The sequence below is a fragment of the Motacilla alba genome, chromosome 13 (genome assembly GCF_015832195.1).
Source record: "Motacilla alba alba isolate MOTALB_02 chromosome 13, Motacilla_alba_V1.0_pri, whole genome shotgun sequence".
Lineage (NCBI taxonomy): Eukaryota > Metazoa > Chordata > Aves > Passeriformes > Motacillidae > Motacilla > Motacilla alba.
The window spans coordinates 3452515-3480005 of record NC_052028.1 but is presented as its reverse complement, the minus strand read 5'-3'; the positions used below and the strand labels follow the sequence as shown (position 1 = coordinate 3480005).

At 43.0% G+C, this 27491-nt stretch overlaps 2 protein-coding genes and 1 long non-coding RNA gene across 5 annotated transcripts in view; all 3 read left to right on the top strand.

Annotated features, from left to right (window-relative positions):
* Positions 1-6687, top strand: part of DOCK2 (dedicator of cytokinesis 2) — a 161370-nt gene extending 154683 nt beyond the window's left edge. The window contains exons 50-53 of one of the 2 annotated variants that reach the window (XR_005258503.1): positions 271-391; positions 1370-1512; positions 3657-5383; positions 5836-6687. Coding sequence is in view for 1 of the 2 variants with exons in the window: in XM_038149792.1 (XP_038005720.1) it covers positions 271-391; positions 1370-1512; positions 3657-3731 (339 nt within the window). In the remaining variant the exon portion in view is untranslated. Of the gene's footprint in view, positions 1-270; positions 392-1369; positions 1513-3656 lie in introns of both variants that reach the window. The other variant, XM_038149792.1, reaches the window with a different exon arrangement.
* An 841-nt stretch (positions 6688-7528) lies between these two features.
* FOXI1 (forkhead box I1) lies at positions 7529-18832 on the top strand. The gene is made up of 3 exons (XM_038149796.1): positions 7529-8402; positions 10716-15142; positions 16145-18832. Exons 2-3 carry the CDS (start codon positions 14569-14571, stop codon positions 16696-16698), a joined length of 1128 nt encoding a protein of 375 aa, XP_038005724.1. The 5' UTR covers positions 7529-8402; positions 10716-14568; the 3' UTR covers positions 16699-18832.
* A 376-nt stretch (positions 18833-19208) lies between these two features.
* LOC119706565 lies at positions 19209-26590 on the top strand. 2 transcript variants are annotated; one of them, XR_005258570.1, is made up of 3 exons: positions 19209-19330; positions 21353-21437; positions 26516-26590. It is a non-coding gene; the product is annotated as an uncharacterized LOC119706565 (long non-coding RNA). The 2 variants fall into 2 exon arrangements; XR_005258571.1 differs by lacking the exon at positions 26516-26590 and adding an exon at positions 22472-22634.
* The last annotated feature ends 901 nt before the right edge of the window (positions 26591-27491 follow it).

Here is a 27491-nt window from a genome sequence, read left to right as displayed (position 1 = left end):
AAATGTTTTCAAAACTTCATTTTACTTTGCAGATCACACCCAGAGTTGTCTGATTGTATTATGCAAAAAAATAGGGTAGGAATTCAGATTTCAGATCACAGATTACTTCTATAACTATTTTAGAATTCTTTTTTTCTATGTAGAATGAGAGGTTTTTATCTAACTATAAATTATCTACAAAATTGTTGCATGTTTTTAAATTGCACAAAATATGATACATGAAGCAAAGTCTCAGTCCATCATTAATGTTGGGGCTTTTTTATTTAACAGCTGTCAAGGAAATACGAGTTCATGAGTGACACCAACCTCTCAGAACACGTGGTGGCACCTCAGAAAACGTCTGTCCTCAAGCAGATGAGCACCGTCAGTCGCTCCATGCCAACTATCCCAGGTAAGGTGCTTACCCTAGGGTGAGAATTCTGAACTTTATTAGGATGTTAGGAAAACAGCAATGAAGGGTTTGCAGCTCTCTCCACCCTTGTGAAATCCACTGGGACACAGATTATAATTGAAGAGTGTTCTGTGCATGTGAGGCTGTACTGCTCCAAATGCTGGGTAACACCACAGTACCTTGTGCCAAAATGCCAATTCTGTTACTCCTGGAGCTCCGAATTTCACTTCCTTGTACAGTGTGAGCATTCCTGCTGCCTAGAAAGAGGCAGGGTTTATTCAGCTTCCCTGCTCTGTAAGGTCTCAGGAGCACAAACAAGGGCTCACAGCCAAGGGCAGTGTGTGAAACTGGGAGAAATGCTCTGTGCTGGGCTGTGGGGGATGAATATTCCCAGAGCTTGCCCCATAACAGGATTTCAGCTTCTGGTTTTGAAGCCAGAGAGGAATCCCATAGATTCCCTCACCAGGGAGGCAGGGGAAGCAAGATAACACAGCTGCCCCCAGACAGATGGGTGAAAGAAAAGGGAAAGTGTGACTGAGGTTGGAGCTCATCTCTAGGCTGGGGCACACAGAGAAAACAGGGCCAGTTTCAGTCTCTTTTACCCCCTTGTTCCACAGGACATCCCATTTCTTAGCCTGCATTTCATTTATTCCTCTCACCGCCCTCTCTTTCCAGATGCCTGTAACAGATGTTTAGCACAACAGACTGCCATGGCCCACTTCTTTGTCATGTGTTCATCTATTTTTAATTCTTTGGCCAGATTGGTTCTTTTTTTTTTCACCCTTCCACTTCAATGTAATGAAGTTTATTGTTTCCCTATTATTTAATTTTTTGTTCTGGAGTTATAGTTGGATTAAAAATGTCTCTCTTTTTCTAGTCATTTCAGTAGTTGACAATTTTGGGTTCTGCTTTGTCTTACAGTCTGACTCTCCTTTTTTTGGTTTTGTTTTGTGTAACCAATATTGTTTCCATCCCAAGGATTAACTCTGTCTGTCAGCTCTGTGACATCTGATGAAACAATTGCCTCACACAGGCTGAGCCAGCCAGTGTTCCCTTCCACCTCAGATGGTGACAAGAAAACCTTCAAAAGAAAGAAAGTGAACCAGTTATTTAAAACAATGGTAGGTCCTGTGTGTTTGTGGGGGGGAAAAGGAAGGGTTACATATTCAAAAGTTCTGTGCTATGAAAATTAAGTATTTATGAGACAAATGGGCTTGTAAGGGAAACCCTGCCTTTTTTCTTGATGCTTTTGTCAGAGAGAGGGGTGGAAGCTCAATGTGGAGGCAAAGATGGCTGTGGCAGCACTTCCAGTGGGAGAGATGCTGGGATGGAGGGCTGGAGGAATGGGGGGGTGCAGGGATTCGGGGATGGAGGACTGGAAGGATGCAGGGGTGCAGGGATGCAGGACTGGAAGGATGCAGGGATAGAATGATGCAGGGATGGAGGACTGGAAGGAAGCAGGGATGGAAGGAAGCAAGGATGCAGGGATGGAGGGGGATGCAGGGATGGAAGGATGCAGGGGTGCAGGACTGGAAGGATGCAGGGATGGAGGATTGGAAGGATGCAGGGATAGAATGATCCAGGGGTGGAGGACTGGAAGGAAGCAGGGATGGAAGGAAGCAGGGATGGAAGGAAGCAGGGATGCAGGACTGGAGGGATGGAAGGATGCATGACTGGAAGAATGCAGGGATGGAGGGATGCAGGGATGGAGGGATGCAGGGATGGAGGGATGCAGGGATGCAGGACCGGAAGGATGCCGGGGTGCACCTGCGTGTGCAGCTCCGCTCCCGCACCGCGAGAGGGCGCGGGCGGCCCGCCGAGAGCGGCACCGCGGGGCCGGAGGGGAGCGGCGGCTCCTGGCGGGAGCGGGACGGGATGGGACGGGATGGGATGGGACGGGATGCGATGGGATGGGATGGGATGGGATGGGATGCGATGGGACGGGACGGGATGGGACGGGATGGGATGGGATGGGATGGGATGGGATGGGATGGGATGGGATGGGATGGGATGGGATGGGATGGGATGGGATGCGATGGGACGGGATGAGATGGGATGCGATGGGACGGGACGGGATGGGACGGGATGCGATGGGATGGGATGGGATGGGACGGGATGAGATGGGATGCGATGGGACGGGACGGGATGGGACGGGATGCGATGGGATGGGACGGGACGGGACGGGACGGGACGGGATGGGATGGGATGGGATGGGATGGGATGGGATGGGATGGGAGCGGGCCGAGCGCGGCACCGCGCGGAGATGCTCTGGGGAGATGATGAGTGCGAAGTGGAGATCGGCTCCCGCTGGAGCCGTCGCTCTGGCTTGAAGCTGACTGCCTTCCTCCAAAGTGAGGAACGTTTCACTCATGTCTGAAATTTTCACAAAATTAAAACTGTTTCATTTAGCATAGTGTTTAATAGGAAAAAAAATTTTAAAAATAGAAAAAAGAAGAAAAATAAAAACTAAAAAAAAATTAAAATTAGTAAACAATATCCAGAGCAGCTATTCAGACACAGAATGTGAAAGTTTTCCTACTTTGAAGTTACGTAATGGGAGGGTGACATTTAATGCAGATATGGGTAGCTACCAACATAAATATTGTGGAATATTTTACATGCCAACTTTTCTGATCTTTCGATGCAAAGGGTTGTTTTGGTTTCTTTTTTCCTAGGTAATGGGTTTCATTTCTATTCATTACTTTCTGCAGTGTTTTGGGTTTTCTTAAAATGAAAAAAAAAAAAAAAAAAAAAGAGGATAATGCCTTCAGGGACCATATAGCAACATTTAGGAAAACCTTCAGTTAAGTGTGTTCATAATCACATTTTTTCTGGTGGAGAAAGAATAACCTATTAATGTGAAGTCTGTAGTATTTCACTGACATTCAGTTTATCACACACTCACTCATTTCAGACCCAGGAGCTGCAGCTTTTCAGCACTATCTTGTCCACTCGTATTTAAATTTAAATAGCTTATAAAAGACAGAGGATTTAATGTTCTCTCTTACATGGCAGGAAAAGGACTAACTACAGCTAAAAATCCACTTGTGAAGTGCTTCATAGCATGTTTGGAATATTGTGGACAGGTTTAAATATATGTTTAAGGTTTTGCAGAATATAGAAATTAATTCAAAACATGCAGGATTTGGTCAATGTATTTTTTCTCTAGCTACAGCTTAAAGGCAAAAGTAATTAATACAATTATTACTAAATCCAGCACAGAATCAATTTTAACATATGAAATCTGTTTTGGTGTTTTTTTCAGCGCATTTCCAGAGTTCTGGAAGATGGAAAGCAGTCTGTGGAGCAGCATTTCAAACCTTCATCAACAGATCTGTGATCAATTTTTTCATGACCACTTCTCAACTGAAAACAATTCTATCTACGCAAAAATATTCTATTTTAGAGCACCATCTACTCTAAAGAAAGGCACTGATGGAGAATATGAACAACACCTCCCATGGGCTCTGCTAAGTTACTTGTGATACAGATAGAGGAATAACATTTGAGGAAAACACTGCAGGATGTGTTCACTGGGATGTGGGACAGAAATCTCTGGCTGTACAGGTCAAAGGGAGCTGGGTGCTTCCTGGGGACAAAGCTTGTTCCTGAGAAGTGACATGTGTGTCCAGGCCAACAGCAACGCTCACTGTGTAATGCAGCTCAGGGCTGTTCTTTCCAAACAGCCGAGTTTGGGGTTTCTGGAGCTTGTCCAGACATCCAGATATCCCTAAATCCTTGCTGGCAGTGTAGCCAAGGCAACAGATGGCTCAGCACAAAATAGCCACTGACAATTTACTGTGTGGCTGTAGCTGGATTTACAGCCCAGATCCCTCTGCTGCTCCCAGCACTGTGCTCTGTACCTCAATCTTCCCCGGGTGCTGTCCGTGGCTGTCACTGCCTGAGTTGTTTTCAGAGCAGAGTTTTGTGGAAAACATGCAGAAGTTTATTTACACATGTGCAAATTGACCTTACATCCAGCAGCGTGATGAACAAAAGCTCCATTTCCTGCTGTTCAATAAAACGTTACGAATGTGTTTTATTTGCCCTGACCCTTTCTCCCTGACATCTCCAAGTACCAGTTTATGAAATGTAATAGTTTTTTAGTGACAGCAAACAGAATTCTACGAGCCCAAGTTTGCTGGGTTTTGATTGATTTTCTGAGTCTTCCCTCCTCCTGAGGTGGACTGGGAGGTGATGCCTCACTGGTGTGAGGCTCCACAGCACTGCAGGTCAGCACCTCAGAGTCCTTATAACCTGGCAGCTCTTTCTCTAAGTGTGTTCTCCAGATAGAGAGGGGTCTAAAGGTGAATAATTGATTTCCTTCACTCCCCCCTTTACATTTCAGATGCTGACATAGATTTATACTAAGTAAATAAAATATGATCATGTACAATCTTGTGGATGAGGGGACTGGCCTTGTTGCCATTTCTACAGATCTGGGAAAGATAAAGAGGTTAAAGTTGTTCCCTTGCTGTGGAGTTCAGTTTATGGAAAGACATCTGCAGTTTGTTTAGACCTATGTTTTTCTCTCAACACTTTAACACATAGTGTGAGTAAATTAGTTCTATGAATTTAGGCTCTCTTTGCAAGCTGTCAGAGTGAAGCTGTTTTCTACAGGAGTAGTTAGTGATTGTTTCCTGTGAGAGGTTTGGAATATTTGCCACTGTAATTAATGCTGCACCTTCACCAGAATAACCAGACAGCAAAACAAAATGGGCCCAGATTTAACACTAACTGCAGTGTTGGCATGAATTCTGGTAGACTTTTGCTTTCATTTTGTTTCATTTGCTTTCCACAGCAACTTGATAATGCTTCTGAAGAGGCGCAAAGGAAGAAAAGAGTTTTCCATGAAAAAAGTCTTCTGTTTAATTGAGAAGGTTATCTGTGAGTGGGAGAAAGTGAAAGCTTGAAGGGTGCATGTTTAACATCTTGCAAACCTGGGGGAAGAGGAGGGAAGGTATCAAAGCTGTCCTTCAATATTATCTTCAGGTACTCTGAATATGGCACAAAATAAACAAGTCTTTTAAAAGAAAATTTTGGTTCTACTGGAAATGCGTAAGAAAATTATTATTTAGGAACTGTTTATTCTTTGTAAAAACACTGTTAAAGGTTACCTTTTATTTTTTGTATCTTGCAGAGATGTTTTCAGGTGAGTGGAATAATAGAGTTTTACCTCTAGCTGTTATTATAAATTGTTATTGAAATACTGTGACTCAAAATAAAGTAGCAGGAATGTAAGAGAGGGAAGTGCCCAGAAACAAATACCAGGAAGGAGGGAACACAATGTCCAAAGGAAGTTTGGTGTTGGGTGTTAAGCCAGAGGTTCAAGATTTGTGCTTGTGTTTTGCTCAGGTTTTAGTACAGTTTTGGGGGAAGGGTTTAGATTCACATTTAGTTTACTAAATGTCAGTGATAATTTTATTCATTTTCCCATACCACAGATTGTCCTCCCCTTGCCAGCCCAAGATCCAAATCTGAAATCCTGTCAATAAACTCGGAGCAGAAAACCAAAACCAATAAGAAAAAATAGCTGCCAAGAAGAGGGCATTCATAGAACTGGAATTTTAAGGATCTTTGGACAACAAACTCCAGCTTTTCACAGGTTTCCAGAAACTGTGGATACTGAGATTTAGTCCAAACAAACAACATAGCATGAAGGACAACTGATGCCCTGGGACAATAAAGTGCCAGCATGGCAACATCTGTTTAAAAATGTGAATCAGCGCTGGTTGCTGCCATGTGTGTCATGAGCTCAACAGCCTTTAGTTCATGTGTGCAGAGTGGGGGACAGAACCTGTATTGGACATTCTTTGAGGTGAAGCACTGAGGGCAGAAATTTGCTTCAGGACAGGGTGAGGCTTTGGCTGCTGTGGAGAGAATTAGTGCAGCAGGAATGGCTCCAGCTCTGGAATGGTTTCAGGAACCCCACCACGTTCTCATGTGCTTTTCTGTACCAGTTCTTTCCCCTGTCTCTAACATTTCCAGTCATCTGGCTGGTGACAGTCTGGTTTCTATCACACGGCACTGAGATAAGGATGGGGCTGTGTGCCCTGTAATTAATGAGCTGTTTGCAGGGGCAGGGTAGCTGCACATGCAGCTGAATTTGATGAGCTGACCTGCACTGAGCTGTTACACTGCAATGACCTAAGATGCACTTGAGCTGCACACTGTCGTTCAGTTTAGGCAGAAATCTCATTTTCACCCAGACACAGGTACCTGGGTGTCTCTGTGGACTATAAAACCATGTTAGAGGTGCTGTCCAGCCCCAGAAGTCATTGTGTCAGTCTGCATAGCAAATGTTGGCATTTACCCATGTCAGGGTACTCAGGAGTAGCCTCACCTGACTTGGGTATCCAGCCTGCCCTTGTTTGTGCCATGAAATCATACCAAGTTCTTATTATGAAATTGTGGCTTAAATATTCATTCTGGGGGGAAATTAATGTCCTTAAAATCTCATTAAAAATTAGCTGGTGTGAGCTATAGGAAAATGGTCAGAGTCTAAGGCAATAAGGATCAAGTTTCTGAGGAGGAAGGAGAGTTTTATTAAAGATTTTACAGACCTTAGGAACACATTGTTCTGGAACTTGAATGTGTGATAGACCTGTGTACCTGCCTGACATTGAACTTTTATCTCTATCACACACAGCCTGTAACCTTCTTTATTGGACAGTAGAAATTGTGGGTGAGGAGAATCATGGAACAGTTTGAGTTGGAAAAGACCTTAAAGATCAACAACTTCCAGTCCCCGGTGGGGGTCCTGGTGCCACACTGGTTATTCTGTGAGGACTCCATTGACACATTAGACATCACAGGATCTCTGCTTTCATTTGTTCCACCCTGACCAGGGGATGAGGGCACTGTTAGAAAGAAGAGGTGTTAAATACATTTTTAAAATAGCATGACAGAAAAGAGAAAGTGGCTTTATTTTTTATTAAATCTGGTTTCTGTTTAAGTCAGCCATGGTCCAGGAGTTGTGTTTAAAGGCACTAAAGGCACCCAACCATATAATTCTCTTGCTCACTTCCTCTGCTATTTTCAAGGATTTTAGCTTAAGTATCATGAAAATACCAGAGGATCCTTTTCTTTTTTTTTTTTTTTTTTTTTTTTTGTTCTAGCTTCAGAACAAAACTATTCAAAGGATGGAGAATTTATCCCAGAGACTGGTGTTCCATATAAGCAAACGTCAATGGGAATCATCCAGAAATAGGGCGTTCTGTTCAAAACAAAAGCACAGGTCAATTCTCTAGAGTGGAGGAAGATAAAAGGAAAACTAAACCAGACACAGCATTTTTCTCATTTAGAAATCAAGAGAAATCAGTGTATTTAAAGCCAGCTTCTGTTTTGCAGCACCCTTTTTTTTTTAGCTGTTTCTGAGGAGGGAAGAAAACAAAACAGTTTAAGGATTCTTTCCCTCAATATTTTTTGCAGCAAGAGATGTCCATCTTTTTAGATGCATCTCTCTATTATTTTGGAATGTGGAAGCCTCCATGAAAAAAAGCTTGCAGCCATCTCCTGTCCTGGGTGCCTTGGAGAGATCCCTGCACAGAACTTATATTTCCCTGCCAGAACTCAGTTCCTACTTGCTCTTAGGCATTCAAGGTCCTTCTGAGGGGGAGCATTGAGCAACACTCCAGGGGCTGCCCCCAGCTGTAAGGACTTCAGCACTGGCACTGTTTACTGCTCTGGGGCGAGGAGAGGACTTGTTCTTTATTGACTCTGTGTAATTTTCTGTTCTGATTTGCTCTTATGATGCAGCGGGTGCTAAAGATTAACACTGTAAATGAAGAATTGCTCTGCAAACAAACCTCGGGTAGGCCACGGATTTCATAAACTTTTAAATGTTAGATAAATTTAATCACGGCTTTAAAGCGAGGGCAGTTTGATCTGATTGGGTTTTGCACAGAATTATCCTTTTTCAATGCAGTTTTTTGTCTTCCAGGATAGCTGACAGCTTCTGTGTGCCATGAGGGATCTTTCCTATGGCTGAGCCTGTGATGAGACAGCCACTGTGAGTGTCTGAGCTGGAAAAAATAGAGTGTATGGGATAATGATTTTTTTCATGTGCATTAATGCATCCTGCAGCTCTGGATGCCCCATTCTGTTTGTGGGTATTCAACCTGCATTTAGTACCAGGTTCATGTGGCAGGCATGACTGATCTCTCATTCCCAGTTAACCCTTGAGGGGCCTTGCCAGTGCTTGGATCGGTTCAGCTCATGGCAGGTGGCTGCTGAAGGTGTCACCATGGGTTTAAATGGTGACTGACTCAAAAGGCACAGCCCAGGTGATGGGCATCAGAAAGCACTCACTGAAGGGATCTATGTCCTGCCAGGCCAGCAGCCAAAAAAGGCTCATGTAGGTGAGGTAGCAGGAATCTTGTACTAGAAAAAGTCTAAACAACTCTCCATGTTCGACAGATATTCTGAGGGAAGGCTTCCTGGGGAATGTTTATTTATATGTTTTTAGATATAAAAAACCAGCCTGGATAGAGTAGCATTAGGTGCAGACCTTTTAACCTTGTATTTTGTATGGTATTTTATTGTACACTAAAGTATGTATGATTGGATACCTGGATTCTACCAATGATGAGGAATGCAAAACCTTTCTTCAGTTGCTTGGACACACACAGTAGCACCAGTGCACAGTCCCTGAGTTCAAAGAGTCTTTCTTTACAACTGCATCTGGTCTAATTTCACAAGACAGGAAAAGATGAATATTGGAAGTCAGGATGGAGAAACAGAAAAGAAAAGGGGGAAAAAAAAAAAAAAAGGAAACTAATTTAAAACAAAGACATCTCTAAATCTACCAGAATTTCCACAGAGAATTCCAAAGCAAATGAAGGTTTCTAATAGGGAGAGGTTTAAACTGCTTCCATACGCAGTGGGTAATCTTTTCCTAGATCCCGGTGGCCCCGGGGCACTGTGCATTCCCCGGCAGTGTCGCGGGGTGGCGATAGGATGTCGCGGCGCCCTGCCCGTGTGGCGGCTGGCCGTGCTGGGGCTCCGGGCAGTGCCGGACTGCCCGCGGCCGATTCCGGCTGCCCTCAGGCCGGGCTCGCTGCGCTGGCCCAGCCCCGGCTGCGAGGAACCGCCCGCCTTCAGCCGGGGCTGCCTGCGGCCGAGGGAAGCGCCCGCCGCTGGCTCCGATTCGCCTGCCAGCTTTAGCTCCCAATTAGTTTTCCCCATGTGTTTGTGTAGTGCATGTACTAAAGGGTGTTGAACACTGAGAAAAAACTTATTCCATAAAAAAAAAGGAAGTTACGTTTTCTGAAAAATTCCGTCGTTCTAAAATGTCTTTTCAATGAAATCTCCAACTGGATAGTGGAGACGGAGGAGCTGATTCATCCTCACCAGCAAATACCTTGATGTTGAAATGTGACTGAAACAAAAGCAGTAGCACGTTGCTTTTCTTTCTGTAGAAAAGAAAGAAAAGCATGTTACTTTTTCTTTCTATAAATCATTGAAATGAATGAATTAATTTCACTGAAAGACACAAGAATTTAAACTTTGAAGGGTTTTGGAGGTGTGTACAGATTAATTTCTTTGGTAGCTGTGTTATGTTCATACAAGACCTCATTTAATTTTAGCACCACTGATTTCTTGTATAAACACACGTTTGATAGTGAGAGTGGAACAAGCAGATGATCTGAAAGAGGGAACCCTGTTGGCTGCTCGGGAGCTGCAGCAGCAGGGAGGCTGTCACAGTATGATTGACTGAAGGGTCTGTAGCTGCATTAATTTCCCATAACTCGGAGGGACACCTCAGATTCTACCATGAGAAGGATTTGTCACAGAGTCATTCTGCCCCTCTGTGGCAGATGTGACCACATCAGATCCCATGGGAAATCCCATCCCACAGCATCCCAGCCAAAGGGAAGCTATGGATTCCTTGCCTGCCTGTGGCCTGTCACAACTGATGCACGAGTCAGGGGACACCTAATCCCTCTACCATATTTATTATATGTTCGGAGATGGTAGAAGGCCTTTTTGGAGGTAGGAGTTATGACTGCTTTTATTATCATCATTCTCATGTCAGAGAGCAGCTACAAGCCCTTACAAGGTTTCACAACCTTCTAAAACCCCAGTTATAAAGTTGCTTCAAAGATCCACAGTGATTTTGTTCTGCAAGGCTTGAAAAGTCTAAGGGCATTCTAGCATCACAGCACTTGTGGCACAGATCCAAATGATATTGCCTTTTCCATTAATTTAATGTTCAACCTGCCTTTCTAGAAATAAAGCTCAGTTCCCTTGTTTTGCAGTGCTGTATTTTAAATTTCTTCTTCTTTTGTAATGTCCTTGAGATGACATTGCTTTGTTGCTACAGCCTGTTCCTTCTCATGGTGTGGTTTATTTTGTGGATATGCTGGGCAGATGATTAGTGGAATGACATGAAGACTTCTAAAAGTAATCTACTGGACAACTGAGAACATAGAGAATTTTTCACTGTGTGAAAATGTCTTATTGATGAGTGCTGACCTGTTTCTGAATTCAGGGAGTGAATTGTTTCAAACAAGGTGGGTTGCTTGGTATATTGACTTACATATGGACACTTTTCTTTTAAAAACATTTTTTCCCTCCCCTTTGTGACCACAGAAATCATTTGTATGAACCACGTGCTGGTGTGTGCACACCTCTCCCCAGTCACTGCATTTCAGAAACACTGCATGTATGGGTTACTGTGGAGTATAAGTGGAAATCCTGAGTTATCTGAGTTTAAAGGAAATTAATCTGAAACTTTCTTAACCCAAGATTTCAGATATCATCCTTTCTTTTTTAGAAGGGTAGTCAGTGTGAAGAAATACTACTCTTGGCTGGAGTTGAGGGGTACATGGAGCTGACCTAAAACAACCTATGAAAAACAATGGGCTCAGCCTCAACCCTGCAGATTTTGGAGCTTCACTCAAGAAACTGAGAGGAGCAAATATTTGTATAACACAAGAGTTGTCAACAGTCTTTGGTTTGACAGCAGTGTGTGGTTGACCAGGCTTCCAGCTGGTAGAGGCATGCACCCAGGGCCGTGCAGGACTGGACTGCAGTAAAAAGACATGTTAAAAATGTGATGCATCCTGCCTAGTCAGACCTTACTGACCCAATGCATTTGGAAAAAACGATTATTAAACATTCTCCAGCAGCAGCCTCCAATTTATTTGCAGAGATTTTAATTGCTAAACAAGATCTGTTAGTGTAGCTTGGTTAGCATGCCACCTTTTTCCAGCCTCTTTCTATGGAAGCCTCACCGGTTTTCCTTCTCTTTTCTCCACTTCTGGGATTGCTGCCTTCTTCCAGCCCTGCCAAAAGGAAGACTCTCAGTGGTGAAGACCCTAGGACAATATGCCTGGTTAGACTCAACTTCCTTCAGTTCTGACTCAGCCACCACAGCTCGAGCAGAGCTGATTCTCTCCTTGCTGCCTCCTTGCCTGCAGAGGAGCATCTGCAGCAGAAGAGCTGCCCAGGAGCGTGTGCTGCAGTGACCCTGCAGCAGCAAGGTGTGCCCAGAGTACTGACAAAGTGCCTTTTTCCTGGCACTGTTTATAGTCTGGTGTGAGTAAATCAGGCCCAGCCAGCTGAAGGGAAATGCTGCTGATGGGATCGTGTCCCGTGCCAGCTCAGCCATGCCAGGGAGGGATCAGACTTTGCCCCGCTTTCACAGCTCCGTGGGCAGCAGCCCAGAGGTGTCTCTGCACCTCCCTGCTGTAAAAGCAGCACTTGCCATCCTCAGCCCAGCTTTTCTGTGGGACACCTGGCTTAGCTGGGAGGGCTGGCAGGGCTGGGCATCCCCTGGCACAGCACAGCTCGGGCTCACCCTGCTCCATGCCCTGCACAGAACTTCACAGGAGTCCTTGGCAGAGGAAATTTTACACACCAGTCTCTGGCTGCAGCAGTAATGTTTCTGCCCTTTGTAAAGGCTGGGCTTTTTTCAAAGCCTGTATTCACTCAGCACCTACTTGAGTGTATTTTTATTGTAACTAAGCATGCAGTGCACCTCAGGGAATAAGTATTAAATGTCACTCATCAAAGTCCATGATGCAGTTAGTTGAATTTTTACTTCTTGGAATAAATTTGCAAGTTTTTCTTGTTTTCAAGGAGGTTTTTTGGCAAAAATCTGATTTTTTGAGCAGGTCAAAATGTATTATGTTTACTTTTCTCACCGTATTCTGGCTCTTTAGTTAATTGTAAATGTGGTTTCACTCATGTTTCTTAAATGTCTTATTCTATTGACTCTCCTGTAAATGAAGGGGATTATTAACAATATTTGTACCAGTATTTGCAGGAATACACATATAATTTTAAAATACATCTATATGTTAGAAAGTTAACTAGGAAGCTGTAGGGGATGTTACTCAAACAGCATTTTGCATGTTTGTAACTCAGATTCTTATGGTGAAAAAGATTACTGCAGATTAGCTGCTTGAGGAGGGAGGCACTAACATTATGGGCTCCTGAAAAATAATTCTTTTTCTTTCTTTTTTTTGGTCCAAGTCACCTTTTGCACAGCAGTTGTCACTTAGAAAATAAGCCTGTGCCACCACGTTCCACTTGACTGTTTAATGTGTGTCTCTGAACAGGCTATTTAGCATTTACATATTCTGAGCTCTCAGCCATTCAAATTAAAGTAACAGCTTGTTTGTTGTGGTATAAATGATTTTCTGAGCAGTGAAAGCATGGATTTTTAAAGTAACAGCTGTAGAGCTGCACTTCTGAGCTGGCAAATTGGCTTGCTTTGTCATTCTGTACTCAATATTTCAGCAGTATTCCCAGTGGAATTTTTTTTCATACCTTTCAAAGCACCAATATGGACCTGACATCAGTGAATCACTCATTCTTAGGGAGTGGGGAGTCTGGGTGGTTCTGCTACAGCACAAAAGATTAAAGTGAATGTGTGACAAAGCAAAAGGCCTTTGGTAGAGCCAGGAATTCAAATCCATGGGTCAAAACTGTTGTTTCTGGAGAAATTATAGGACAAGAACTACCTGGAAGGCTCTGTCACACCATGACCTTCTTTAATTGCACGGGTATTAAGGCTGAGGCAAGTTTTAAATCCTGTGTGTGTTTAATCACAAGAAAAATATGCAATTACGACTGTGAAGGGAACTGCAGCTCTGCCCTAGCTCCAGTGCAGGGCTCAGGCAGTGAAGAGCTGCCATCCTGAGGCAGGGGTGGTGAGACTGCAGCTCTGCTCTCTCCTCCTACAAACGTGCAGGGTGCCATGCAAAGCACGAAGGATTTGGCCAAATCATAAAAGGGATAGAGGTTTTCCCTTATTACTTAATTTTAAGGAATTAGCTCTTGTCTGTATAGTTACAGATGAAGCTATTGGAACTTGGCTAAAAAGAGCTGTGCTGAACACTGTCGCTGCTTTCCTGTTTGGAAGTTTGGAAGTGCTGAGAGGTTTCATGAGCTCTCTGCACCAATCCAGCAGCAAAGAGGAAGCAGCACACAATGATTTCCCATCTCAGTTCACCAATTTAAGCTCTAAAGAAAGGTTTGATTATTAAGCTTGAAATTTTTTCCTCACAAGATTAATCCTTACTTCAGGGAGTTAATTCCATTTATATCAGTAAGATTACTCACGTGAGTAACCAGCCACAGAATTTGCCTGTAGTACTGTGATTGCCTAGAGGGAAGTGCAAGCAAGTCTGCAATTAAAGTTACAAAAGGAAAAGGTTTGACCTTTTCTTTTCTTTTTTCTTTTCTTCTTTTTTTTTTAAGTATATATCTCTACTGTTTCATTGACTAGTGACAATGGCTTTTGCATTCTGAGGTGTTACTAATAGCAGCACAAAATGTCTTTAATAAGAAAAAAATAGGAAATGCTAAAGCTTCACTGTGAAAGGTAGAAAGAGGAGGATCTCTGAGTTTTAACTTCAAGAAGCCCTAGGCTTTATTCATGTGCATCACATTAGTGGAAAATTCCTTCATTCATTTAAGAAGATAAACAGTTGTAACTTTCACATTTGGTTGATGTGACATCAATGACTGACTGGGACTGCCAGCATTCCAAAAAGGATATCGTCCTCATCTGCAGCCACTCAGGGCTGCGGGGAGGAGCCTGCAGCACAGGCTGAAACATTTACAGGTGCATAAGTACCTAGGGAAGGGCACAGGTGATGCACCTGTCCCGGGAAAGGAGCACTAGCACAGGTGTGTCACAGCTCAGCAGCTGCCTGGGTTAGAGCATGAGCTTCTTTGAGCCACCATCGCACTCCCCTCCACGCTGCAGCCCACAGTTCCCAAACATCGGCCAAGAGCCTCCGGAGATGAATATCTACTACGAGAACTTCTTCCACCCGCAGAACATCCCGAGTCCCCAGCGGCCGAGCACCTTTGAGACCACAGATTACAGCAGCACTCCCAATCCATACCTCTGGCTAAATGGACCTTCCATCACCCCCCCACCGTACCTGCCAGGATCCAACGCCAGCCCCTTCATCCCGCAGTCGTACGGGATGCAGAGGCAGCTCTTGCCCAACGTGCACGGCTTGGGAGGAGCTGACCTTGGCTGGCTTCCCCTCCCATCCCAAGAGGAGCTCATGAAGTTGGTGAGACCACCTTACTCCTACTCTGCCCTCATTGCCATGGCCATCCACGGGGCACCTGACAAGAGGCTGACTCTGAGCCAGATCTACCAGTACGTGGCTGACAACTTCCCGTTCTACAACAAAAGCAAAGCTGGCTGGCAGAATTCCATACGGCACAACTTGTCTCTCAACGACTGCTTCAAGAAGGTGCCTCGAGATGAAGATGACCCAGGTATAGCCCTCTTCCTCTTTTCCCCCACCTCTCATTAAACTTGATGAATTTTAACATACCTAGTGCACTGTGAAGAGACATAGTAGCCCAGATACAGGACATAGACACAGCAGCACTTTATTTTCAAAAGGCTGAACTGAAAAGCAGCTGTGCACAGCTGAGGTGTGAATCAGTGCTGCTGTGAGATCTCTGCAGGGAAGGGAATTCTCTCCTGCCCTGGGTCCTCCTGAGAATGGATCAATGAGCTGAGCATGAGACTCAGCACACACAGGAACATTTAACTGGGCAAGGCACACTCATGACCCATTTGGTGTAATGCATGACTTGTGGCAAACTTAACTGGGAATTCAAGGGAAAGGGATTTGTCGAAGAAATCCAAGGGCTTTGGGGAGTCAGCATTAATTCTCAAGAGGAGAGCAGGCTGCTTTTATTTTGTTTTTTTCAATTTGTTTTCCTTGGAATAACACCTCTGCCATTACCAATCTCTTGGCTGGTAGGCTGTCAGATATTCCTTTATTCATGGCTTCCTATCAATAGCTGTTAAGAATCATGGAGAATATTAAAAACTCATTGAAATTATTCTGCAGAAGAGGGCCAAAAGTCTAGCTCTATCTTGTTAGAAACCTATGCTACCCCACTGAATTTGGAGTGGGATCCCAGTGTGAGATTTGATTACTCTCTGCCATAAATTCAGAAGACCAGCTGTGTATTGAAAACCTCCTTCCCTCACCAAGAAAACAAAACAAAAAGCCCTCCAAGTGACTCCACTTGTATTTTTGCCTGTGTAAAGAGTCAGGACTAAGGGGTAGAACCAGAACTTTAAACCCTTTTTCTGAATTCGACAGATTTGTATTTTTGGGTGACTAAAAATACATGTGTATTTCTCATGCAATTGTTCTGTTTCTGGGAAATGAGAGAAGCACTGTAAAGCCCTAAATGGATGGGTTTTTTGTTTGTGTGCATATTTTTAAACTAAAACTGTGGGTTTATTTCCTTGGACAGGAAAAGGGAATTACTGGACTCTGGACCCAAACTGTGAGAAGATGTTTGACAATGGAAACTTTCGCAGGAAGCGGAAGAGAAAGTCTGACATTGAGGCCAATGCTGCTGCTCTTGCATCAGAGAAATCCGAGGACAGTACCCTGACAGGCAGCCCCAAAGCTGCAGAGCATCAGGAGATCTTGGAAAACTCATCACCTGGGACTGACAATTCCCCTGAGAAAGGATCTCCTCCTCCCTCCTCCAGCAGCCCCTGCCTCAGTAACTTCCTCTCCAGCATGACCGCCTACGTCCACGGCTCCAACTCGGGGAGCCGCTCCGGGCCCGTGGGACTCAGCTCTGAGCCCATTGACAAAATGGGGCAGAACATGGTAGGCTTCAATTCCTACACCCCACTCTCCAGTATTCCCAGCCATGGTGTGGGAGACTGGTCCAATTCCATGCCTTCCAGTCACCTAGGCCACAGCAACCCAGTGCTCAACCAGTTTAACACCCATTTTTACAGCAGCCTCAGCACAAACAGCACCCTGTACTCCAGGGAAGGGACAGAGGTTTAAATGAAGGATTCTAGGACACTAAAGGATAGTTATTTATGAGAGGAAACGATCCATGGGCAGGTGATTAGCATTAGCCTCTTGTCTCTAGGGCCACACTGCATCCTCCTCCCGACAGCCACAAACTTGTTGCCCATTATACTGAAATCACAAACACTCCACATTTGGCAGCTGCACGTGGAAAATCAGGGATCCCAAGAGGAAGAATAGTAAAAAGGTCTCCTCAGACATTGCTTGTACTGCTGCCAACCAGGGTTCTCTACAGAAGTCCTTGAGAAGTTACAGCTTGCCTTAGGGAAGAGGCTCTTTCTGGCATGGCATTAACATTGCTGTGCTTTTTAAAGTGACAACAGAAATGTGGTGGTACCTTTAAATATCCTGTCTTCAGGTATAGGCTGCCTGTACTAAATGTTCAGCAAGTTCTTATTTGGCCAAAGCTCTCCTGAACACTGCAGAATCCATGATAAAAACCACTGTATAGTAACAACCAACACTTGAATGGTGAGTGCTGCCTTTGGCTTTCTCTCATGCCAGTGCAGACCTTGTCTAAAGCTTGATCCCCTTCCAGTCCCACGGGGAATGTGGCTGTGCAGCAAACTGACAGCATCATGGACACAACAGGAATTTTCAAGCTGCAGGGAAGCACAACAAAATACACTGGAATTGTCTTGCTGTTGGATCTTTGTGTTTTCAATTCTAATAACAGGGTCAATTTTATTCCTTACACATGTAAATCTAACCACATAAGGGAAACAGGATCTGTCCTGCATATATAAATATATATGTTTAAGACATGTTTTTTTTTCTAAGAAAACACATTTATTTGTTATATCTTAACTTTCTATGTGAATTATTTCTACTGAATAAAGGGTTTGAATACTGGAGTGGGAGGTGAGGGAAGAAGAAAAGGGAGGTAAGAAGTTTAACTGTCTCTGAATTTCAGTTTCAAAGGCTGGATCTTTCAGAGTATCAACTGCAGATATTGTAAAAAGTCTCTGTACTGTATTTTTTTCATTTTGTAAAAGTCCACGCTGTTCATCCTTGTGTAATTAGAAATAATTCTTATTTTTCCTACACTCTACTGCAGCAACAAACATTTCAAAATATAGATGAAGTTTTTTTAAACCAAGACTTGACTCGAGTTCCACATTCATGTAGAGTAATATCTCAAATTGGATAACCCCAGAAGCATTTTTAATAAAGCATTTGTAGAGAAGATTGTGTACTTGTGTTTGATTGTACTGCACTGCTCAAGCTTCTAAAAGTCTCCTTACCTGTGTGACTTGAGCAATTTGTGTGAGGAAGAGCAGGGTAACGGTAGCAGAAGGTCAGATGCTGAGAGGACATGTCCAGGCCATCAGCATTTGCATGCCTGGCAAATATAAATGGCTGCTATTATGCAAAATATTATCACTGAATAAAAATTATCCTTGGAGTTTCCCTGCTGGAGTAAAGTGGTGCCAATCATTTAAATTTCAGAAAGCAGACTGTTTTCACCTGTCAATTAGCCAATATGACTGCAATTTTCCTGCATTCTTATTTACTATTTAATTTCTTTTATGATTCAAGTTTTTCACTATCTTGAGGTTGCTCTGACTTTTCCTAGTTTTAGATCTGCTATAATAAATTGCCACTTGGGAGTTGAAGCCTACCTACACCACCGACACCTTTGTTCAATAAAAAAAGAAAATGCCATTCTGGTGGTGTCCTTGTGCCATCACTGCAAGTTTCACTCAAGCCAGACACGTGCTGAGACCTGAGCTGTAACTGCTGCCCTCAGAATCTTCCAACCCTTGCAGAATCTCAGCCTGCTGGGTGGGCTGCAAGATGCCCTGCAACTCTGCAGTGGCAGCATTTGTCATAGAGATTTGTTCATGTTAAAACTGAGAAATGTCTTCAGTCACTGTGCTTATGCCTTGGATTCAGCAGACATGCCACAAATTGCCCAGAAATACAGATCCTGTAGAATATATGGTCCACAAACTCAGAGGAATTGTATTCTTTAGGGCTGAAATGGAAAATGTTCCATTATGAACTTGGAGACTAAAAGTGGCAGGGGGGGAAAGGTGAAAAATAAAGAAGAATGACATTGCTAAGTGACAGAAGACAGTAAAAAGCAACTCCTTTGTCACTCTGCACTTTGTTTGACTCTCCTAATGCCCAATCCCAGACAATAACAGGAATTCCATAGAGGTGTGCATAAAAACAAGCTTGTGCCTCATTGCTTCCCAGATGCTGTCAACACAATACCACGTTTGGCTTTTGCACGCTGAGCAAGTGCTGCCAAAATTCCAGCTCACAGACAAAGGTTTGTTCTCCACTGTCCTCCCTGAGCACCAAGGAATTGGTTCCCCTGCAGCCACTGAGCTGGCTTGGCACGTCAGCTCACCTGGAGGAGCTGCTCTTCAAGGAGGAGTGCAAAGATGATTGCATGCATTGTAATCCTGTTTCTCCTCCAAACAGAACTACTTTGTAATGAAACAAATCTTTGTCTGTATTTTGTGTTTTTCAGAGAGAACTGGTTTAGGTAAGCAGTCATGTCAATTCATTCCTGGAGCTCCTGCACATCACTGAAGCAGCTGCAGGGAAACTTAGCAGCTATTCTTGTATGAGCAGCAGCACTGCTGTGTCACAGGTAATGCTTCCCTTCCTGAATTTGACCAACATGATCAGTGTAAGTGTTTTGGATGAAAGAGCATCTGGGTTTTAGGGAATTTTTTTGCCTATTATTTTGTTTGTTTGTTTTTAAGTATGCAATTTAAGAAGCCACTAACGTTGGACGCGTAAATAAGATATATTTAAAATATCACTGATATTTATAGACCTATAGTGTGATTAATAAATGTATTTACTAAACTGCTAAAAAAGAGAATCTGGGCTCCAAGAACTCTGAATAGTTTTCCCTGTTAAGAATCTTGATTGATTATTTCATTCTCTGAGTGTGTTTTATGTTGAGATACAGCTGTCTTCACATACCACCGTGTTTCATGACTCTGCAATTATTTGTCCCTGGTTTAAATGTTAACCCTTACAGGCTGCTCCTATCTCCCCACAAATACATCCAGCCCTAAAGTGCCAGAGTAGGTTATTACTTGCTTTCCTTTTGTACCACAGCAGAACTGCAAATATTAGAAGCTTTCACTGGCAGGCAGTGTGTCTTGACTAATGATTAATGAGTAACAAGTTCCTATGTAAGTCTGAGGTATATTGCTGCTGAATCCCTGGGGCAGCTTCACTGTCACTGATCCCATTAGAAACACTTTCCCTGGGTTCTCACTCCACAGCTTCCCTGATCTATAGAGTCTGTGACTCTTCAGCCCTGGCTCTAGAGCCAGGGACAGGAGAGATTTGGGGTTCACAGCAGAGGTCTGGGCACACAGATCCCTTGTACCACTGCCAGGGTTGTTCCACCTCGTCATGGGATCAGCTGCAAGCCTGCAGTCCTGCAGTAACAGGTTCTGTTTAGCTGAGGTCCTTTGTGCCCCAGCAGTCCCACTGGAGCCCCATCTACAATTCAAGACATTTAAACCACAAGGTTCAAAGATTTGGGTTTAACTGCAAGATTCTGAATGCCTGAGCTTCCAGATGATAAAGTGATGAGAGCTTAGATGTTACAGCTGGTTCAAAGATGACACCAAGAGGGGTGGCACAGATATCCCCTGTACAGGAAAATCACATTTCAGGCCTCACAGTATTTACTTCTCCCATAAACAGCAGTGGGGTCTTTGCCAGATTGACTCTGAATTACAATGCACTAACTTTCTCCCATGAGGGAATACTTGATGAAACTCTTCACTGTTTAGTAGTGTCAATAGTTGCTTTGTTGCTTCATGTGAAAGCATTCCCAAGGGAGGAAAACCGCTAACTTCTTCCTAGTAGCCTTGCCAATTCCTAACACTTCCAGTTTGTAGCACTTTGCAGCAATCCTTACAACTCTTTCTTAAGGATTTTAGAAAGAGCTGCCCCAGACCTGTGTAATTTTTTTGCCTAAGTACCACACCTCTGGATGTGTGAGCTATGAACCAAAAGCCTGCTGTACACTTGGACCCTGTAGCTTTCCCTGTTTAAGTGCTGACAGATGCAAGACTGTGTTGCTGTAGTCCTGGAGGTATTGCTGTTAAATACACCTCAGCTGGTGCTTGCCATGGGCTAGAAACCTGCAGAGCTGTCATTCTCTGGACAGAAAGACACTTCAGTTTTTCTTATTTATGCTGCAAGTCTAGTTCTAAGGGAGTAAAGACGGTGATCTATCAAAACAACCCTTCCTAAGTGCATTTGCCCAATATCCTGCCCGCTGATACTCTGTGCAAATTCATTTTCAGAATACCTCTCTAAAATGAAGTTTTACATGTCTTGCGTTAGCTAAATTGCAATACAAATTGTGCTTTACCTCAGCATGGTATTGATTCTTTTTAAATCCTAAAAGTGTTCCTCTGCTAATGTCATTGCACAGTGGCTTTGCCCTTGTGCAGCATATGATATGCTTTGCTCTTTAAGAAGGAAGGTGCCAAGTTGAGGCAACTCTAAAAGTAGCCATTCCAGTCTTCTAAAAAGTGCTTTCACCATGTGACAGCCAGCAGTATTCTTCATGTTAGGCATATTTTGATTCTGTAACTGCCCTGAACTGCTCCAACTCCTCTCATTCAATCCTTTGCAGATCTGTCCTGCTGCCTCCTCATTACCAGTGATGAGTTCCACTAATTAGTTCCCCTTGCTTCTGTTCCTCTGGCAGATTCCAGAAGGTAAGTAAGGTAGGCAGGCAGTAACAGGTGTTAGCATCAAACTCTGCATGAGGAGCTGTCAGAAGCTCTGCTGTAACTCCATGGTACATCAGGAGAGTTTTTGCCAGTGTTTAAAATTGTGTGAGGGTGACCTCTGACAGCTGGATCAGTAACACACTTCATCCCTGCAGAGCCCTCAGCTGCAGGAGCGACCTGCCCATAGTGTAATGCTGATACTTGCATGGCAGCATAACACAGAGAAACTGATTGTGCATTGCCCAGTACCTGAACGATGGAAGCTTCCAGGCACCACATGGAAAACTGGCTTGTGTCATCAGGGAAACTTTTTTATACATTCTGCACACAGGTTCATCAGGGCCTCAGAACTTCCCTGGAGTCAGGATGTCCCACAAAGCAGTGGAGGTTATTTGGACTGCAGCACAATGACAGGCACAAAGCTGCTCAATTTATCCCCTCTGTTGCCTTTGCAGAGCTGTGGATTTGTGTGGAGAAGTCTCAGTAGCACAGCACAGCAGGGTAATAATACAGCTCAGTAGCTATTTGATGCTGCTGTTTGTACAATGTGTTCTGACACGAGCAGCTTATTGTTTGCTAGTTCATGACAAGAGCTTCGTGTATGCAAACTTGCATGCAAATCAGGCATAATTTATTATGCTTCTCTCCAATGAGAGTGGAAGGAGAAAAACCACTGTTTAACTTCAGCAATGCATTTTCCTATGAATAGGGCAGCTATTAAATGATTTATGGAAGGAATGTTAAGAATGCAAGAAGTTCAAAGAAGGTGGAGGGATATCTTTTTCCCTTGTCAGCTGGGAACCTGGCTATTTAATGCTGATAAAGCCATCACCTAACTTGACTTCAACTGTTGTGTGCATATGACGTACCTGCACTTCACTGCATCCCAAGCAGGGAGATCTCTAATTAGTCTTATTGTTATTTAAAACACCCAAACCAGTTTAACACAATTCTTGCACAGAAGAAGAAATTATGAGGAGGTCGATATTTATTCACTCTTGTTGTCTGTTGCTTTGTAGGGGTCCCCTGGGCCTGCCACAGCTGTGAACAGCCCTGTTTAGCTCAGGTGTGAGGAATTCTCCTTGAGCTGCCCCTTAATTTTGCCAGACTGGAGATATCATTTGGCATGCTCATACTGCTTAAACCCCATGAAGTTGCATCATGATTTCCCCTTCTGTAGTGAAATAGGTAACATTTTCACAGAGATGATAATTTTACTTTTTTTTTTTATGATATTACACATTTTAATAAGAAATATCTTATTGAAAAATTCTACCCAGATGACTTAACATTAATATTAATAAGCTGGCCTTATCACATATCTTTAATTTAAATTGAGTAGACATACTTTAATGAGTGGTACAGGTACCATAAAATGGATATTATTTTTCATTTAATTTTACTGGATTCATTCCTATGCAATTCATCATGCATGCCAAAAGAGACATAAATACCCTCACATGGACAAAATACTACTTGGAACGATGGTGAACAAACATGTATCCTGCATGCAAAGGCAAGTATTTAAAACTATTGGTTCCTGGGATGCTACATAATCCTACTGAATATTTAATCTCTCTCCCTCTCCCATAACTGGAAATTCTAGAGCAACATTTATCTGACACTTTTCTTGTCACCTACAGAAAAGTTGCTGGGGTGTTCCAGGGTCAGTCTTGTGTGCTGTAAAATCACAGGTTCTCACATTTTGCACGCCTAGGTCATTGCTCTTCCCTTGGCACTGAAGCCTCCCCCGCTGATGCCCCACAGCAGACAGCACACAGAGCTGCAGCCCAGAAGAGCTGTGCTTTGCACTGACACTGTTCCATCATTTGTGTCACTGACATGTGGCCTCCTTAGTGATCAGGCCATGGTCACTTCTTATTTGGTGTAAGCATTAAATTCCATTGATCCCAGATTTGTACTGAGGAAAAATACAAAGCTTACAGAGGCTGAACATTTTTCCAGGAGCACAAAGTCATCTCCTGTTCTGTTTGGAAGTGGTAAATTTGAATTAACTCTGCCTAGTTATAGAGCAAGATTGTTTTTACATTTGGATTTATCTCACCTTGTCTCCATGCACTCCAGTAGACATACGCCAAAAAATGCGATATGCTCTGCAAGATATGTGCATGGAGAGCAGCCACTGTTTTCCTGTTATGTGTATCCTTCAAGATCTTTAAACCATTTTGATAGAAAATAGATGCAGCTAAAAAAATAAATAATTGCCTGCCCTCAAGCAAGGATAAGACAATGTAAGTCACTACAGGTTTGCTTGCAATATGCTTTTCCTAGTTTTCATATAGTGTGTTGTTTAAAGCAAATATTGTAAGCTCAATTGATTTTTTGATGTTAGCATTAAATCAAATATTGTAACTTTATGCAATTTTTGAAGACAGTACTTATGCAAATAAATATGCAAAGAGGCCAGGTCTTTTATCCCCTGGCAAGTTAGTAAGGTAGCCCTTAAAGGCTGAAAGTCCTCAGACCACTGCCAATCAGGACATTTTTTCCCCTCTATCAAAGTATTTAACATTCCTAGCCCTGCACAGAAGGGAAAAAATAAGGTCATAGCTGTGGAAAAATCTGTTGATCATAACTGATAATATGAAAATTAAGCAGTCAAGCAGGCTGCGGACAGCACGGGTCAGGTCTACTTACACAAAGGCAAAGTTAAAAATAAAGCGATAGAAACATGAAAATTCGGGAACATGAATGAAACAGAAGCCACCAGTCGTGGTCAGATTAATCCTTTCATACTGCTGGTATTTCCTTGTTGCCATGTGGGACAGGTGATGGCTGGAGTGTCTGGTTACCCCAAACACAGGGGGAGTAACACCAACAAATGTGACAGAGAAAGGGCTGACCTAAACCCTGCAGGGTTGACAGCAAACAAAAACTCTGCAATTTGAGAATTTTCCAAGTTTAGGGGGTTTTGACACAAGTGAAAGCAGAAGTATTAACTACCTCCAGCAAATTTTGAACTTCAATATCACAGCGGTTTCTCCACAACTTTGAGAGCTCCTGGGGTGCTTGGGGTATCAGTTCTTATCCATGTGATCCAACAGTGAAGCTGTCTGCTCAATCACACATTTTTACTACATATTTATTGAGATTATTCATCTGCTAACTAGTTTGAGTTTGCAGATTACATTTGTAAAGGAAATTTTCATCTGAAATTTATTTTGAAAGTTTTATGTTAGATTTCAGTGGACAGTTGTATGGTCAAAACACACATGTCTGTGTACTATGTGCAAATAATTCTGGAGATATGTACAGGCTGGATTTGAATAACATCAGGTAAATCAAGTGCTAACCTTTAAATACTCCTGAAGTTCTGTGAAAATTAAATTTTAAGCCCCACTCCACTGCCCCAAAACTATGCTTGTTGAACTGAATGTTTTTCCAGTAAGGAAGAAACAACAGCCCAAAACAAAAAGCAAGGATGGTCTGTATTTTATCCTGAATGCACTGACTGCTTCACACACTCCTATAATAAGCTGGAGGATTTAATGGCAGGAGCAGTACTCTGTGGAGCAAGCATGAAACTGAACAGACAGGGACTGGGAAATCACTCTGGAACTACTTAAACTAAAATTGCCACCAAGGTTTCTGTCACAAACCTTCATCCATGGTCTCACATAATTTCAGACTAATTCTGTATTTGGGTAACTCCTCTATGGGACACTTTCATCACAACTTCCAAGGGAAAGAAATTACGGAAATTTCAAGCAGTTTCAAATTATCAAAAGTTTTAAAAATAAGTGTGTGTTAGGAGAAGGGAGATGGGCTTGGTTATATAAATTTCAATGGTCCTCCTTGCTCACTATTTTTTTCCACAGTCAAACTGACACTGAACCAGGGTTCACACCTGAAGTGAGAGCAGTGAGCACTCAAGACTCACTCTGTTCCCTGGGTCTTTGCGAGTTTCAACCACACACTGCAGATGCACACTGGGGTTGGAAAGGAGACACAGGCACTTTGGACCTGACAGTTATTTTACAAGAATGGGATTGATAGAACAGAGAAAATGAGCCGTGCACAAATTAACAATCAAAATTAAATGCATGTGTAATTAAATACAAACAAGGGAACAGCCCAGTTTTAAAGGTTGCTTATAAAACTGCATCAGTTTCTGCAAAGGGTCAGAATTTATTGCTTTTGCCAATTGCTGGTTATTAACTCTCAGTGTAGCTAAAGCTGCATTACAAATTTAAAGTGAAGTCAATGTATCTGCTTGTAGCCCACACAGTGAAATAATGACACCCGCTTCAGCTGGTTGGAGTTTCTGCAGGGCTCCAGAGCCCGGGGAGCTGCAGCATTTCACCGACTGTATTTGTTGTAGGTTAAACTCAGGTGGAGAATGTCTGCTCCTGCTGCAATCATTCAAATAGCACTCAGCTGTGTCTCTAGATGGATGGATCCCACTGTCATAACTACAGCGCCTAATTGAAAGCACCCTCTGATCAATAACATGATTCCTTTACTTCCAGCCTTCAAAAGAAAATAAGATCCTCCTTCTTTAAATTACTCTTTAAAAGGAAAATGTACCGGTAAATCAGTTTTTCATCACAGGATTCTTGAACTACTTTTTGCTCACACTTACACCATAGAAGAAATTTGTCTGATACTGCAAAATGACCTCCCGAAAAATCTGCTGGAAGTTCCAGGTTTTCAGATGCTTTTTCCAGTTATTAAATTTTGAAGCACTGAAAAAAACACTATTCACTTTTGAAATCTATCATCAGTCTGTACTTTCCTGTTAGGAGAGAGTGGGAAAAGATGTAATGCAACCATAACAGCCATTGCCTGTGCTCTCCCAATGCCCTGACCACAACAGAGGATTTATGCATCCTACACGTCTTGCCCAAGTTTAAAAGTTTATGGATTCTGTCTGAAACAATGAGCAAACAAATGCCAGTAACTCAGGGGAAGATTGAATCCATTTTCCACATATAGTGAAAAAACAAAGGCCATTTAATAAAGCCCAACAGTCAGGTCTTTTGCCCATGCACACAAGCTTTTCCTCAGCATCTTACTAAATTATTTGTTTGCTTGTTTTCCAGGGGAAGCTGCCTGGCTGGAACTGAAGGGGACTGAAGCAAGAGGTGTTCTGAACTTGGCAGCCCAGCTCAATTAAGGTAAAGAAATCCACAGAAGTCCATTTGCCTGGTAAAGCTGCAGTGGGGACAATTAATCTCTCACAGCAATTACAGTTACAGGAATTGGCTCTACAAACTTGGGGCTCTGTCTGCTTTAAGCTTACATTTGAACACTGCTAATACGTGACAGAGAATAATTCTGGGTGTATTAAATGTAGACTGATGTTTTCCTTTATGCCCAGGGTATGCTTTGCTTCCAAAGGAAGGAAAATGCATTATAAAACTGTCTTCATTATGCTTTCCTGTAAAGTGCCAGCTTCCTGAAAATCATGCATGTATTTGCATTTAGTTCATTTGGAAACTGAGGTTTGGAATGAACGGACACATCTGAGGTGAGGCAGTAAGTTGGTGTTACAAATGAGAGTGTTTGAGATCACTTAAAAAAAAATCTGACAAGAGTATGAGCAAAAGTCAGATTTGTCCCTTTTAAGAGACTTTAAAATCCCTTCCCCTTTATCCTGCATAGCAGGGTTACCATGACAGCTGACAGTCACAGAGAGGACAAGGACACGGCACACCTGGGTTATTGTCAGCTTGGTTAGAAATTCTAACTCAGTGCAGTTCCCTGTCCTGCAATCAAAGGTACTGGTGGAAACACCATCATCCCTCTTTGCCCTGCACCCCATACCCTGTTCATGTGATTATATCTTACAGCTTGTAATTATCTCCTTGGTGCAGCCCCCCAAGAAACAATAAGCCCTCCTTACCTTCCTGCAGAAAGGAGTTAACACACATTGCCACTGAACAGACCTAGTTCAGCTGAGTTGTGATGGCTCTTTAAAGAATTACAGTAGCAGAATTTGATGACAAAAATATGTGTGTATTATATCTATTTTATCCTCATTATCCAGATTTTTTGACTCAGCAGGAGCTGTCTTCT